This window comes from Salmo salar, chromosome ssa12 (genome assembly GCF_905237065.1).
Source record: "Salmo salar chromosome ssa12, Ssal_v3.1, whole genome shotgun sequence".
Taxonomy (NCBI): domain Eukaryota; kingdom Metazoa; phylum Chordata; class Actinopteri; order Salmoniformes; family Salmonidae; genus Salmo; species Salmo salar.
Window position 1 is genome coordinate 37527635 of NC_059453.1, and position 16904 is coordinate 37544538.

Consider the following 16904-nt stretch of genomic DNA (forward strand, 5'->3'; position numbering starts at 1 on the left):
AATTAGCTTAGCTCATCATAATCAGTACAACCTTCAAAAAAGTATTTTACACACATAATATGTGCCCATTACAAGCTATGCAAGAATCGGAATGCATGATTTGTCACCTGTAATTGAAAATGTGAATAAAACAGTAAATATATAAATAATTGCCACACAAAACATTTTCTGATAGTGATTTATTGATACAAGTGGCGCGTGACGGCAGTCAACCACGTAACCTCTCACTCCCACTCTGAGCCATTCAGTGTTGTTGTTTATGTATGTAGCTAGTGAGCTAAACTGTAGAATTAGCAGTGTCTTTCAAAAGGAGAGTCTGAGTATGAAAGTCAGGAATCAGATTCTGACAGTGACAGTGAGTAGTTGCCCCCCAACCTTGTAGCCATTGAGAACCCTGAATCTGAGGTTCCCTTGTCCACTGACGAAGTCCCAGGTCCATTTGAAGATGCTGGTGGTGATGGAAGCAGACAGACAGTGGATGAAGTACAGGAGTTCTGTGGTAGCTGGAAGGCCGCCAGCCATTTCACCCCTCCTGGCCCTGCTGTTTGCTTTGACGAGTGGCAGTCTGGAGTGCAATGCCCCTTGCCATTTCCAACTGAGGCAGAGTGCTTCAAGTTGTTTCTGACAGAGGAGCTGGTGGGAAACATAGTAGAGGAGACCAATCGCTATGCCTTGGAGCTACAGGAGAAGAGAGAGCCAGGAGTGAGGGGGAAACTCGATAAATGGGTGACAACAATTAGTGAAACGTATACCTTCCTGGTAATGGCTCACATCAACACCATTATCCCAGAAACCCTAGACCCACTCCAATTGGCATACCGCCCAAACAGATCCACAGATGATGCAATCTCTATTGCACTCCACACGCTATTCATTGACTACAGCTCAGCTTTCAACACCATAGTACCCTCAAAGCTCATCACTAAGATCCTGGGACTAAACACCTCCCTCTGCAACTGGATCCTGAACTTCCTGATGGGCCGCCCCCAGGTGGTGAGGGTAGGTAGCAACACATCTGCCACGCTGATCCTCAACACTGGAGCTCCCCAGGGGTGCGTGCTCAGTCCCCTCCTGTACTCCCTGTTCACCCACGACTGCATGGCCGGGCACGACTCCAACACCATCATTAAGTTTGCTGACGACACAACAGTGGTAGGCCTGATCACCGACAACGACGAGACAGCCTATAGGGAGGAGGTCAGAGACCTGGCCGAGTGGTGCCAGAATAACAACCTATCCCTCAACGTAACCAAGACTAAGGAGATGATTGTGGACTACAGGAAAAGGAGGACCGAGCACGCCCACATTCTCATCGACGGGGCTGTAGTGGAGCAGGTTGAGAGCTTCAAATTCCTTGGTGTCCACATCACCAACAAACTAGAATGGCCCAAACACACCAAGACAGTCGTGAAAGGGCACGACAAAGCCTATTCCTCCTCAGGAAACTAAAAAGATTTGGCATGGGTCCTGAGATCCTCAAAAGGTTCTACAGCTGCAACATCAAGAGCATCCTGACCGGTTGCATCACTGCCTGGTACGGCAATTGCTCGGCCTCTGACCGCAAGGCACTACAGAGGGTAGTGCGAACGGCCCAGTACATCACTGGGGCTAAGCTGCCTGCCATCCAGGACCTCTACACCAGGTGGTGTCAGAGGAAGGCCCTAAAAATTGTCAAAGACCCCAGCCACCCCAGTCATAAACTATTTTCTCTACTACCGGAGTGCCAAGTCTAGGACAAAAAGGCTTCTCAACAGTTTTTACCCCCAAGCCATAAGACTCCTGAACAGGTAATCAAATGGCTCCCCGGACTATTTGCATTGTGTGCCCGGACTATTTGCCACTTGGGAGTCATAAAGAAAGGGTAGCTTCAAAATACAACACAAGGTAATACTTCTCTGATGCAATTAGCAATGTTTTACAGAGATGATATAAGAATGTAGCTAGCTACATAAGCTTGATTGAATATAACACCATAAAGGTTATGAAATTAGTAACATTACCTCACGTATCTGCGGTTATAAGGAATATACACAAATAGATTATGCTCCATACATAAAGTAAGCTACAATAGAAACGACATACAGAAACTATTACAACGTAATAAGGCACTTACTTTGATAGAAACGCACACATTTCCAAAGTTATTATTATTAACGAAATCAACAACGACTGCGATGCGGGCAACAGATGGAAAATGTGAACATGTGTGCAGATCCTGTTCTGACGGGAGATGCGCAAATGTCTGCAGACTTGAACTGCACAAACAATTGGGAAGTGCTTGGGGAATTTTGTCCTGGTCAGAAATGTCCGAAAAATTTAATTTTCCGCAAAAGTAAAAAGGACAATTTTTTGGTGAATGAATGAGGAGGCAGAACACACCTCAATTCAAACTGTTCTTAGAAAATAAAAACTTGTTAGAAAATCATTTGAAATTGAATTTGAAACTATGAATAAAAACAGACTAAATTCCTTGGTTTGAGGGCAGCGCGGATTAAATGTAATGTTGCGTAACAATCACATTCTGGAATGGAGAGAATGTTCTAACATCACATGCATAAAAAAAACTCACACTGGGGCGACCGTTGGAGATATTTGGAACTCACGCATGAATTAAGGAAAGAAATTCAACAAATTAACTTTTAACAAGGTACACCTGTTAACCTGTTAGGGCTAGGGGGCAGTATTGACACAGCCGGATAAAAAACGTACCCGATTTAATCTGGTTACTACTCCTGCCCAGTAACTAGAATATGCATATAATTATTGGCATTGGATAGAAAACACCCTAAAGTTTCTAAAGCTGTTTGAATGGTGTCTGTCAGTATAACAGAACTCATATGGCAGGCCAAAACCGGAGAAGATTCCATGCAGGAAGTGGCCTGTCTGAGAAGTAGTGTTTCATCTTGGCTCTTTTTATTGAAGACTGAGGATCTTTGCAATAACGTGACACTTCCTACGGCTCCCATAGGCTCTCAGAGCCCGGGAAAAAGCTGAACGATATCGAGGCAGGCTCTGGCTGAAACACTTTATCGCTTTTGGCAAGTGGCAGCTCAGAGTACTATGGGCTTAGGCGCGTGCCCGAGTCGACCGAATGCTTTCTTTTCTTTTGTCTGTTTACCTAAACGCAGATTCCCGGTCGGAATATTATCGCTTTTTTATGAGAAAAATGGCATAAAAATTGATTTTAAACAGCGGTTGACATGCTTCGAAGTACGGTAATGGAATATTTAGAATTTTTTTGTCACGAATTGCGCCATGCACGTCACCCTTATTTACCCTTTCGGATAGTGTCTTGAACGCACGAACAAAACGCTGCTGTTTGGATATAACGATGGATTATTTTGGACCAAACCAACATTTGTTATTGAAGTAGAAGTCCTGGGAGTGCATTCTGACGAAGACAGCAAAGGTAATAACATTTTTCTTACAGTAAATCTGACTTTGATGAGTGCTAAACTTGCTGGGTGTCTAAATAGCTAGCCCTGTGATGCCGGGCTATCTACTGAGAATATTGCAAAATGTGCTTTCACCGAAAAGCTATTTTAAAATCGGACATATCGAGTGCATAGAGGAGTTCTGTATCTATAATTCTTAAAATAATTGTTGTGTTTTTTGTGAACGTTTATCGTGAGTAATTTAGTAAATTCACCGGCAGTGTTCGGTGGGAATGCTAGTCACATGCTAGTCACATGCTAATGTAAAAAGCTGGTTTTTTATATAAATATGAACTTGATTGAACAAAACATGCATGTATTGTATAACATAATGTCCTAGGGTTGTCATCTGATGACGATCATCAAAGGTTAGTGCTACATTTAGCTGTGGTTTGGGTTTATGTGACATTATATGCTAGCTTGAAAAATGGGTGTCTGATTATTTCTGGCTGGGTACTCTGCTGACATAATCTAATGTTTTGCTTTCGTTGTAAAGCCTTTTTGAAATCGGACAGTGTGGTTAGATTAACGAGAGTCTTATCTTTAAAATGGTGTAAAATAGCCATATTTTTGAAAAATTGAAGGTTTTGCATTTCTAAGGTATTTGAATAACGCGCCACGGGATTACACTGGCTGTTGAGTAGCGTCCCACCTAGCGTCCCACCTAGCCCATAGAGGTTAATTGAAATGCATTCCAGGTGACTACCTCATGAAGCCGGTTGAGAGAATGCCAAGCATGTGCAAAGCTGTCATCAAGGCAGAGGGTGGCTACTTTTAAGAATTTTAAGTATAAAATATATTTAGATTTGTTTAACACTTTTTTGGTTACTACATGATTCCATGTGTTATTTCATTGTTTGATATCATCACTATTATTCTACAATGTAGAAAATAGTAAAAATAAAGAAAAACCCTTGAATGAGTAGCTGTGTCCAAACTTTTGACTGGTACTGTAAATATATTTGTTTATTTAATACAAAATTGTTGCCTCTTGGGCCCCCCACGGGCCTGGGCCCAGGGGCTTCAGCCCCGGTAAGCCCCTGCATTATTCCAACCCTGCTGGTTCCACAGCCTTTTTTAGGTAAGATGCCCAAATACATTTGGGAGCTAAGTTTGGGAGCTAAGTTCAGGTAGGCCTAACACGTGGAACCAGTTACTTAATAGTAATTAGTTGAAACAACTAGACTGTTTTCTTCATTGTGTAGTTCCAAGTCTAATACTACCGTACTATTACATACTAATAACAGAATAGTACTTGATCAATAGCCTATGGATTGCCTATAGAAATGAAGTGCTATTTGCATGTGAAAGTAGGGCGGCAGGTCACCTAGCTGTTAAGAGCATTGGGCCAGTAACCGAAAGGTCACTGGTTCGAAATTCCTGAGCTAACTAGGTACGTAACTATAATTGCTCCTGTAAGTCAGAGCATCTGCTAAATGACTAAAATGTGAAATGTCATGGGATACATTTGCTTCATTGTTTACCTTTTAATTAGGCCTAGTGGTTTACTCTTTGATGGTATGCACATAGACTACAAACTGTGGCTCGTCTTCGGCGACACAGAAGCTTCGATCATATTTTCGCTTTTAACGCCTAACCGCCATAGCCAATCAACGACTATATTCAGAACACAAGCAAAGGTTGTCCAATGGAAGAAAATCTGCAATGTGAACAAAAGAGTGAAGGTGCACGCACAAGAAGGGGGCGTATTGGAGGGTGGCATTACCGTCAATGCGCACAGCTGTCAGAATTCTAGTTCGCTTGGTCGACATTCTGTTTTAGAGCCACGTGCATGCAACTTTCCGGACTGCTTTTTTTGTGATTTATTTCTCAGGTGGCGAATTCATCTAACACCAAAAAATTGTTGCTATTCATCAACAATGTCTCTCATTGAGGAATACGAGGAAGGGGAATACGAGAGAGCACCTAAGCGTCTCAAAACGATGGACGTGGAGGAGGGAGAGGATTTGGAGGAGGGGGAGGATTCAGATACGGCTTCCGCGGGGCTGCTAGGAGATGAGGAGGATGCTACGGGGACCGCCGGGGAAAACCGGGCCCGGTGGTCCACCAAAAAATATGGGTCTGGAAGAAAGGTGGGTGTAGACATAACATTGCCCATTGTCTTATGTTCCTTAGACGGATGCTTGGCTTTGAAAAAGAAAGTGAGCATCATCAAATGACCATATTCAAAGAAACAAGTCAGTGTTGTTTTCTATCTCTCATACATTTATTGGGCAAGTGACAGTCTTCAATAAAGTTTTTTGACTTGGATTGACAGATGGGCCTTTGATCCAGCCGCAGTTCTGAGAATCTTTAGGCTACTTGATTATTTAAGGACTGATTTCCAATAATGACAATTTAGTTTTGTGTCCAATATATCTAGCAATTTTCTTTACAAAGCTTACAAATTAAAAATGAAAGATCAAAAATTGTCCATAGAAAGTGTGTGTAGCTGTGTAGCTCATAGCTATCAGAACACAAGACTTGGGAGTTCTCAGCCGAACGAAGCACGCTATTTAACTTCGTTACCCCGTAATTTGATTTTACATTAGTGTCCCCGACAGTCTGGCGGCTTGAAATCTATTTTGTCTTAATAATAATGAGACAAATAATACGCAGGCTACCATCGATTTAGAGACTGTCCCCCGAAGAAATCTATCCGTGGGTGTCTTAGTTTAACTAAATTTAGACAAACGCTATGAACTGGGGCTTAAAATATTTATTATAACATTTGGATGAATGTCACTGTGAAGGACCATATCCCATTTCTCACCCAAGGCTAACATTGTTTCACCAAAGAGGATGACAGAGATGCTCTGAAGTATGTACATTCACAGTCACAACATAATATTATCCTCATAAATATGTATTTACATGGTTATCTACAAAAGTATGAACACATATGTTTATCCACATGCTGAAATAGACTTCAAAACCCAAAGTATACTATATCTAGATTTGTGGTCAAGGATCCTTTATGAGAAATACAGGAGGGTTAGTTTAGGATTCCAAATCACACATGCTGCATCAGGTCCATCTCCAGAGAGAGCTGTAAGAGAAATGTAACCATTTGAATACAGAGTGGTCATGGAGTCTGCCTGGTTGAGCACTGCTTATCTGGCCGTATTTGACATTTGCTGCTCCCTGTGAAGCCACAGACAGTGCTATCACTCGTCCAATCAACCGAAAACACACACTCCTGTTCAAACTTTGGACCAGTACCTTTGTGGGCTGCCAAGACATCCAGTGTGTTCCTCCTGGCATTTCTTAAAGACCCACAGTCTAAATAAATTAAACATTAATTTTAAACATTTTTGTCCTAGTCCTGGAGTAAAAAAAGCATTCTCAATGGAGATTTTCAATTGAAAGCACGTTTTAGTCCAAGACTAGGCCTAATCTGTGTCTGAAAAACTGGGCCAAATGTTCTCAATCTTGGATATTGGATATCCCTTCCCCAAACTGTTGCTGTAATAATATGTGTTCTTAGTCAACCTAGTACCTAGTAAAATAAGAGTTAATAAAATAAAACAGATTTTTGTATTTCGCCCTGATGCCTCAAATTGGTAATTTAAGAAAGAGTCAAATCAAGAGGGAACACTTTTCCTCTTTGGCATACTTTGACTGTAACGAGTGCGCTGAGAGTCGGGAAGCAAGTACAGGGAGTGAGTGTTTTAATAAATAAACATAAACAATAACCACAACAACGCACCGACATGAAAACAGAGTCAATAACACCTGAAGAAAGAACCAAGAGGATTGACAGATATAGGGAAGATAATCAAGGAGGTGATGAAGTCCAGGTGAGTGTCATGAGGCGCGGGGGCGCTTGACGATGGTGACAGGATGTGCGGGATAATCAGCGGCCTGATGACCTAGAGGCCGGAAGGAAGTATACATGACATTGACACTTCACACACCTCCCGTGTTCAATGGTAGCACTGCTCCCCTTTTGATAGATTGTCCGTTAAAGGATTATCAATAAGAGTCAAATCAAGGGGAAACACTTTCCAACCATGGTATATAACACATGACATCACACCCTCTCATGTGTTCAACAGTAGCATGTTGTTACGGTTACCTCCGCTCCTCTTTTAATAGCCTGCCTGTTAACGGATTATCACCATCACCTTCTGGTAACTGATTGTCTATCATTTTTTATTGGCACGAGGAAGGGGGAAGTGGAGACTTCCTATATGGTTTTATTCACTACACTTTTTATTGGTATATCAATCTCCTACTTGGCTTTGCAACAATAGCTCCTCGGTTTGGGCAATGGCAGAGGATGCATCCCAAATGTCAGGTCCCTGGTCAAAAGCAGTGCGCTATATAAGGAATAGGGTGCCATTTGGAATGCTACCAGACAGCGTCCCCTATGTGAAAGTGATCCCCAGCCCTGACAAGCACATCAGAAGAGCCTAGGTGGGCGGCGGTAGGCCTTATCGGGGCTCAATAGAACATGAACATTTTTATTACGTGCCTAACAATGAGCCTCGTGGGTGTGTTTGATAGGGAGAGATAGATTGAGGTGCAGTTTGCATTCTTAATCGTATCCCATTGGCATATGCAAAGAGGGAACTACATCGTGGTCTCGTGGATGGTAGTAATGCTACTACTGGCGCGACGCTAGGCACTATCTCATAACGCCAAGGGCCCTGGCTGATAAACATCTGGGTGGGTGGCAGAGCTTTGTTCAGATGCCGGGATGAATCTCCCAAATGGCAAAATATTCCCTATATAGTGCACTACTTTTGACCACAGACATATGGGCCCTGGTCAAAAGTAGTGAACTATATAGGGAATAGGGTGCTATTTGGGAGGCAAACAGTCCCTCATGGGGTTTCGATGTATAACTGTTTGGCATTTTGTGGGCACAAAAGATGGCAATGTTTGCATTTTGGGACACGGAATTAATCATTTCCACAGAATATAGCATGTTGCAAACGGCGGCTCATACCAGTGTGACTAAAGCCTCAGCTTTGGGCTGCATGGAACCTGTTTTCAGAGAAAGGGCGGCGGCAGCTTAGCTAAGAAATTAGCTTCAGTGTGGATCTGGGTGGCACAGCTCTGGGAGAACTTTGACTGGGACTATATTCCAATATCCATACTAACTGTGGATATTAGATTGAATGCTACAAACGTACATTTTCTCAATTCAAAGCTTTGCTCTGCATATCCCCTTCCAAGGTACATGTGTAATTATTTTACTGTAAATTACTTTGAGTGCCTTGCTTGTATTCATATTTCCGCTAAATATTATTCTATTTTATTCTACATCGCGTAAACAGATCTAGGACCAGGCTAGGTTACCAGTGTATGGTCTACTTCCTAAACTAGATTTGGGAATTTCCATGTAAAAAGACCCATGAGCACAAAAAAAGAAATTCTAGATCACCTGTACTCCACACACAGAGACGTGTACAAAGCTCTCCCTCGCCCTCCATTTGGTAAATACGACCACAACTCTATCCTCCTGATTCCTGCTTACAAGCAAAAATTAAAGCAGGAAGCACCAGTGACTCGGTCTATAAAAAAATGGTCAGAATAAGCAGATGCTAAACTACAGGACTGTTTTGCCATCACAGACTGGAACATGTTCCAGGATTCTTCTGATGACATTGAGGAATACACCACATCAGTCACTGGCTTTATCAATAAGTGCATTGAGGACGTCGTCCCCACAGTGACTGTACGTACATACCCCAACCAGAAGCCATGGATTACAGGCAACATTCGCACTGGGCTAAAGGGTAGAGCTGCCGCTTTCAAGGTGCGGGACTCTAACCCGGAGCTTACAAGAAATCGCGCTATGCCCTGCGACGAACCATCAAACAGGCAAAGCGTCAATACAGGGCTAAGATTGAACCATAATACACCGGCTCCGACGTTCGTCGGATGTGGCAGGGCTTGCAAACTATTACAGACTACAAATGGAAGCACAGCCGCAAGCTGCCCAGTGACACGAGCCTACCAGACGAGCTAAATCACTTCCATGCTCGCTTCGAGGCAAGCAAGACTGAGGCATGCATGAGAGCATCAGCTGTTCCGGACGACTGTGTGATCACGCTCTCCGTAGCCGACATGAGTAAAACCTTTAAACAGGTCAACATTCACAAGGCTGCGGGGCCAGATGGATTACCAGGACGTGTGCTCCAGGCATGTGCTGACCAACTGGCAGGTGTCTTCACTGACATTTTCAACATGTCCCTGATTGAGTCTGTAATACCAACATGTTTCAAGCAGACCACCATAGTCCCTGTGCCCAAGAACACAAAGGCAACCTGCCTAAATGACTACAGACCCGTAGCACTCACATCCGTAGCCATGAAGTGCTTTGAAAGGCTGGTAATGGCTCACATCAACACCATTATCCCAGAAAACCTAGACCCATTCCAATTTGCATACCGCCCAAACAGATCCACAGATGATGCAATCTCTATTGCACTCCACACAGCCCTTTCCCACCTGGACAAAAGGAACACCTATGTGAGAATGCTATTCATTGACTACAGCTCAGTGTTCAACACCATAGTACCCTCAAAGCTCATCACTAAGCTAAGGAACCTGGGACTAAACACCTCCCTCTGCAATTGGATCCTGGACTTCCTGACGGGCCGCCCCCAGGTGGTGAGGGTTGGTAGCAACACATCTGCCACGCTGATCCTCAACACTGGAGCTCCCCAGGGGTGCGTGCTCAGTCCCCTCCTGTACTCCCGGTTCACCCACGACTGCATGGCCGGGAACGACTCCAACACCATCATTAAGTTTGCTGACGACACAACAGTGGTAGGCCTGATCACCGACAACGACGAGACAGCCTATAGGGAGGAGGTCAGAGACCTGGGCGGATGGTGCCAGAATAACAACCTATCCCTCAACGTAACCAAGACTAAGGAGATGATTGTGGACTACAGGAAAAGAAGCACCGAGCACGTCCCCATTCTCATTGACAGGGCTGTAGTGGAGCAGGTTGAGAGCTTCAAATTCCTTGGTGTCCACATCAACAACAAATTAGAATGGTCCAAACACACCAAGACAGTCGTGAAGAGGGCACAACAAAGCCTATTCCCCCTCAGGAAACTAAAAAGATTTGGCATGGGTCTTGAGATCCTCAAAAGGTTCTACAGCTGCAACATCGAGAGCATCCTGACCGGTTGCATCACTGCCTGGTACTGCAAATGCTCGGCCTCCGACCGCAAGGCACTTCAGAGGGTAGTGCGTACGGCCCAGTACATCACCGGGGCAAAGCTGCCTGCTATCCAGGACCTCTACACCAGGCGGTGTCAGAGGAAGGTCCTGAAAATTGTCAGAGACCCCAGCCACCCCAGTCATAGACTGTTCTCTCTACTACCGCATGGCAAGCGGTACCGGAGCGCCAAGTCTAGGACAAAAAGGCTTCTCAACAGTTTTTACCCCCAAGCCATAAGACTCCTGAACTGGTAACCAAATGATTACCCGGACTATTTGCATTGTGTGTCCCCCCAACCCCTCTTTTACGCTGCTGCTACTCTCTGTTTATCTTATATGCATAGTCACTTTAACTATACATTCATGTACATGCTACCTCAATTGGGCCGACCAACCAGTGCTCCTGCACATTGGCTAACCAGGCTATTTGCATTGTGTCCCACCACCCGCCAACCCCTCTTTTTACACTGCTTCTACTCTCTGTTCATCATATATGCATAGTCACTTTAACCATACCCACATGTACATACTTCCCCAATAAGCCTGACTAACCGGTGTCTGTATATAGCCTTGCTACTCTTATTTTTCAAATGTCTTTTACTGTTGTTTTATTTATTTACTTACCTACACACACACACACACACACACCTTCTTTTTTTTCTTCGCACTATTGGTTAGAGCCTGTAAGTAAGAATTTTACTGTTGTATTCGGCGCACGTGACAAATCAACTTTGATTTGATTTAACATGAGAAGGTCATAGGAGCACATCAAATTGGGTGTCAAATGACATCTAAGAGTAAATACCTTTGAGAAATGAAGGCATATATAAATGTCTCTACATTTTACATCCTAAAAATTAGGAATAAGCAAAGGCTTTGATTTCTGGTCAAACAGATGGAAAAGGGATCTTAGAAAACATCCAGTAGAAACAGTCTTAAAGGGTATTAGAAATACATCAAAACGCAATAATGCTGAAATAAGTCCCCTGCCAACTAATATCATTTATATTTAGTTTTGCCAAAATGATTTGCCATCTGTAAGAAATATTGCCTAGTGTCTTGTCATTCTGTTACCAAAACACCACATATCTTTTAAGATATTTTCTAATTTCTCTCCCTCATGAGGAGGGAGGATAATGAAAGTTCACAGAAGTAACAAGTACTGTAAAGGTAGACCTGCTAATTAGTTATAGTGTTTTTACGGATAACATTTGGTTTATGATTTATTATGTGATTAAAGCGTGTTATTCTATTACCAAATCAGTAACAGAATGACTGAAACTGGAATGGCTGCAATGAAAATGTATAGTAGTCACAAACCACAGTTGGGTCACCTTCTACTGTCCTCCCTTCCACTGTCCTACTGTTATGTTCAGCTCATAACTGTTTTCTTTCTCCTTCTGTCTCATGGTCAAACCAAGAGTGTGAAAACAGTCTGGACACCACCTCCCTCTCTATCTACTCTCTCTCCAGTTAATGTCACCACTTCCAGCTCTTATTGACACCTAGGGCTGAGAATTACCAGGGACCTCACGATACGATATTATGATGATACTTAGGTGCCAATACGATATGTATTGCGATTCTCACAATTCTATATGTATTGCAATTCCATACTGTGATTTTATTGCGATGCGATGTTCCGAACATAATGCTCACCGGAGGGACAAGAGGGAGCCATGAGAAAACTAGTTTTGATCAGTCATGGAAGTAAAAGTACCGAAAACAAATTGGCTCCCTGTTTAAAAAGAAGATGGAGAACAAGCTATGAAGGAAAAATACTGGATTTTTTGTGTCGGTACAGCAAACTAGCGCAAAAATTATATTGCGATATTGTCAAAATGTTACTATACGATATATCGTCAGATAATATCCCAATATGTAACTGTATAGATCTTTTCCCCGTCACTACTGACACCTACCCACAAGCCCCCTCTCTTCCTCTTTACTGTAGCCAGCCCTCTCACCCACTGAGCACTGAGCGACACCGGACATCCATGGACATTGAAAAGCAGTGAAAATATGGTCAGTCCAAATCTGAACCAATCATAGACATCTGTTTCACGTTTGAACAGCACAATACAGTACAGTAGAGTATAGTATTGGTCAGTACAATAAAGTACAGTACTTTACTGTACAGTAGAGAATGGTTTAGTACAGCACAGTAGAGCACACAAGTAAAGTACAGTATAATTTACTGTATTGTACGGTACTTTACTGTACTGTACTAAACTAGCTTATAGTCTACTAAACAGTACTGTACTGAACTCCACTGTATTTTACTGTACTGAGCTCTACTGTGTTGTACTGGGATGCCCAAACTTGTGAAACAACAGACGTCTATTATTGGCATAGATTTGGTCCGTTTCGGACCAACCAAATGTGGTATTATTTGGGGTCTGAGCTCATTATAATAATAGCTAGTGTGTAGAATAACACCCAACCATGCAAAGGAGGATATATCATTGTTCTAGCTTTGTGTACCTATTCAGGATACACCACCATGCATCTGTGTATAGCACAGATCAGGGAGGGCCCCATGATGTCACTCTGCTTCCATCATTCTGTTACTGGGTGTTAATCCACTGCACTTACTGTAGTTCAATAAGCCAAAATAGATTTTTTTCAAAGTCAAGGTGTCATGTCATAGCTGACACCCCATTCTTTATGCAGACATCTCTGAATATTACTTTGGATTAGACACAGTATTTGACAGAGTTGTTGGAAAATGTCATCCTGTTTACTCTTCACAGTTTTTTCGATTAAATCGTTTTTTGTCAAATTTTCTGTTGAAAGTCCTAGAGTTGTATGGTTTGTTTAACTTTGCAATCAATGGTTTTTGTTTGGCATCCTTTTAAAGTGGAAAAGTCTGAGTCTTGGCGTCTTTCTGTCACCGTAGAATTGCCCGTTTGTCAAAGATGGGCGGAACCCTCTGTCTCTGCCTCCTGACATCCTGTCATTCTGAGGCAGACTGAAGTATACCAAACAGTCTTTGTCTTGGCCTGTACCTGTATAAAGTATGCTGGTTTGCATTGAAAGTGATCCAATCCCATGTGTTGTCTTCGATCAAAATAAAATCTGAAATCGTATGCTTTTATCCTGTCATAAAGATGAGTATCAGGGGCAGGCAATCGGTAATCTAGTATTACACTAAAAAAAGAGAATCATTTAGAAAATATGTTACATTCAAGGAGCGATGTAAAGTTGTTAGAAACTAAAAACCTACATTTGAGCTGAGATAAAGGAGACTCCAAGGCGTTTCATGTTTGACGAACCAGCAATCAACACTGTCAAGGTTGAAGAACACGTCTGTGTGTTGCTAAGTGTCGTTCTCTTCTCTCAGTCTAGTACACTTGTTTTCCACATTCCACCACAAGGTAGCTACAACGCAAGCATCTGTTGACCTCTTAAGAAATACTATTGCCTGCGACAGATGCTGAAGATGGCAAAGATGGCTTATGTTAAAGTGGTTGTGGCTCTTTTTTTCTCTTCTTTCCTTTTGACTTCCTTGCACCAGAGGAAGTGTTCAACTGATGCTATCTTTCTTAGCTTCGCTGTTTGTGCTTTCTTGCGCTCTGTCTCTCTCTATCTCTCTGTCTCGCTCTCCTAAATTCATTGAGCTGTAGTGGAAAGGCTTTATGCTCCCAGGGGGGTGTTTGAAGTGAATCATTATCGTTAGAAAAAACTATCTCCTACCCTTCTTCTTCTTCTTCTTCTACCTTGCTGACAGGCTCTTGGGCAGATTCCCACTGTGATGATGTTATCAGGAGTCACTTAGGAGCTTATGATTTAAACTCAGCTGAGGCTTGAGTGTAACGAAATTCTCCACCTTTCCCCATTCTCTTTCAGTCTCTCGATCTATCGTCTCTTCCTTTTCCTCCAGGAGCTTAGCTGGCCCCATAAGTGTCAAGCAGTGAGGCAGTGAGGCAGCTATGCCCGCTGCGACAGTTTTCTATTTGATATCATTTTATATTGCTCCCAAATCAGTAGGGAAAATGAGGTATTGCAGTCTAATCCCAGAACTGTTTGTGCTCTGTAGCCAACTCCTATCACTAGAAAAGCAGGGCCTCGAGGGACCCAACTTTGAGCCAGTGAGCAGTCATTTTGACTGCAACGTTCAAGTATAAGTCTAATAGACACATTTCATACATGCTATTTGGTTGTGTTTATGAAGGTATTTGGTAACATTAGAATGAATGAATACAAAAATTCAAAGAACACGTTAGCATTTTCATTATGTTACTGTAGGCTGTCTGCTGCCACATGCTCATTATGTGTAGTGCACGGAACAGGGGTTGTTCTCTGAGAAACGGAACTTTTGAAATAGAGCTAATCTCTTCGATCTTGAGAGTTATTGTCAAAAGGTCAGTGTTTTGGACACTTTGGGAATCTGCTCTTTCTGATAATATCTAGAAATCAAAACATCTGACCTGCGTGCGACTCTGCAAGAGGATTAGATGCTCTGCGGAACATACCTGTGTTAAATAGACTTATTTAGGAAAAGTCGAGGAAGGTGGGGGGGAGGATGACTTTAAAAAGAGAGATTTCAATTTGAGTTGAATATGCAGTCAACCTTTCTGCCTCTGTGTTTCTAGTGCTATGGCCGTTAGCATGACAGCGCAAAGAGATACGGGACCATGCTAGAGCTGTAATGCCACAGAAATACACATTTTGAAACCTAGTCTGTGAAGATGGCCGTGGTGTTGAGATCGCCTAAAGCTATTGTACCTAAAACAGGAAAACAATTGGAGAGTGTAACAAGAACTGAGAGGCTAGTGCTGTGAAGTGTATTCCCATCGGAAATCACTGTGCAAACAATTGAAAAGGCAAACATTAACAGATGACTGTAGTAGAGGGAGAGAGGGATAGGATTTGTTGACCGACTCTCTTCATTACCAGGATAAGGCTCTCTGTCCAACTCGCCCTCTCTTTAGCAGAGGCCTCCCCCTCTGTCTTGGGCCTCTCCCTTTCTCTCGTTCTTCATCTCCTTTTCTCTATCCCTCTCTCCAACTCTCTCTCCCGTGAACACAGTACAGCAGTAGTTGCAGCGTCATGGCCAGACTATGCCAAGAGCTTGCGCTTGATGTAACCACTGCTGTAAGACATGGGGAATAGGGTGAGCCAGAGTCAGTTCCCCCTACCAAGACTGACATGACCATGTTCTAGGAAATACTGGTTAAGATCTCTGACGACGGTCGCGAGGCTGAAATGTCGGCATTTAATAAATAAGTGATACTCTGCGAGCGCAGTGAGAGAGAGCTTCTTTTCTTTGAAATATTATTCAACATTTCCTAGTCTACACACCTACAAAGCAATGCCTAGATGTAAAATTGCAGTCCACTTCACTTATAGGAAATATTGTTTCCTAATTTGTGTTCATTATATATACAACAAACTTTTTTTGGGGGGGGTTGGTACAGTGGTTGCTGTGGCCAATGACCATTTTCTACGGTGCCAGTCCAAACAAAGCAACATGGAAAATCTCTTGAGGCAATACTGGTACCTCAGAATTTTTTAAACAGCAATTCAATGGTAACATTAGCAAGGGCTGATATGATATAGGTGGTGTTGGTTGTGGCCTTGCCAGTGGCCACCATCTTCTTCGAAACCCCCTTTATAAGCATACAGCAACTGGTCTGGCAACTCTCTCAATGCAAATCAAATCAGATTTTATTTGTCACATGCTTCGTAAACAACAAGTGTAACTAACAGTGAAATGTTTACTTACGGGCCCTTCCCAACAATGAAGAGAGAAATAAAACAGAGAAATAATAGAAAAGTAATAACACGTATTAATAAAAGTAATAATAAATACACAATGAGTAACGATAACTTGGCTACATTCACTGGGTACCAGCATGACTTCAAGGCTGTGCTGCTGAACATTGGCTGCTCGTCATTGCACCGCAACCAGCCAGGGACCGGGCAGCGCAGCTCCATATTAACTCTGCTGCCCTGTCTGTCTTCATTAAAGATTAATTTTGAGACTCCAGTGGGGGTGGGGCGCAGGAGGGATGTGGGGGAGTTGAATCACAGGCGCTTTATCTCCGCAACTCTGTGATCTCAGCATCGTCTTCAGAGGGAGAGCTTGAAAGCAGCAGTTTGCCTCCTTGCAAAAGGAGAGTTCTGAAGGCAGGCGTGCTGGCGGCGGCAGCTCCCGACATGCCCTACTTAGCTGGCACATCGCACTGCGGGCCGTTATTTCTCCCAACCCTTTCTGACATCAGAGATACTGGCGGAGAGGCGTTCCTTAGTATTCCTTGGCTTTTGCGAGTCAGTGTCTTA

At 43.0% G+C, this 16904-nt stretch overlaps 1 protein-coding gene across 1 annotated transcript in view; it reads left to right on the forward strand.

The window, feature by feature from the left end:
- Positions 1-5143: 5143 nt before the first annotated feature.
- Positions 5144-16904, forward strand: part of LOC106564787 (heterogeneous nuclear ribonucleoprotein L-like) — a 58877-nt gene continuing 47116 nt past the window's right edge. The window contains exon 1 of the mRNA XM_014131156.2: positions 5144-5527. Coding sequence (XP_013986631.1) covers positions 5315-5527 — 213 coding nt within the window. The 5' untranslated portion in view covers positions 5144-5314. The remainder of the gene's footprint in view (positions 5528-16904) is intronic.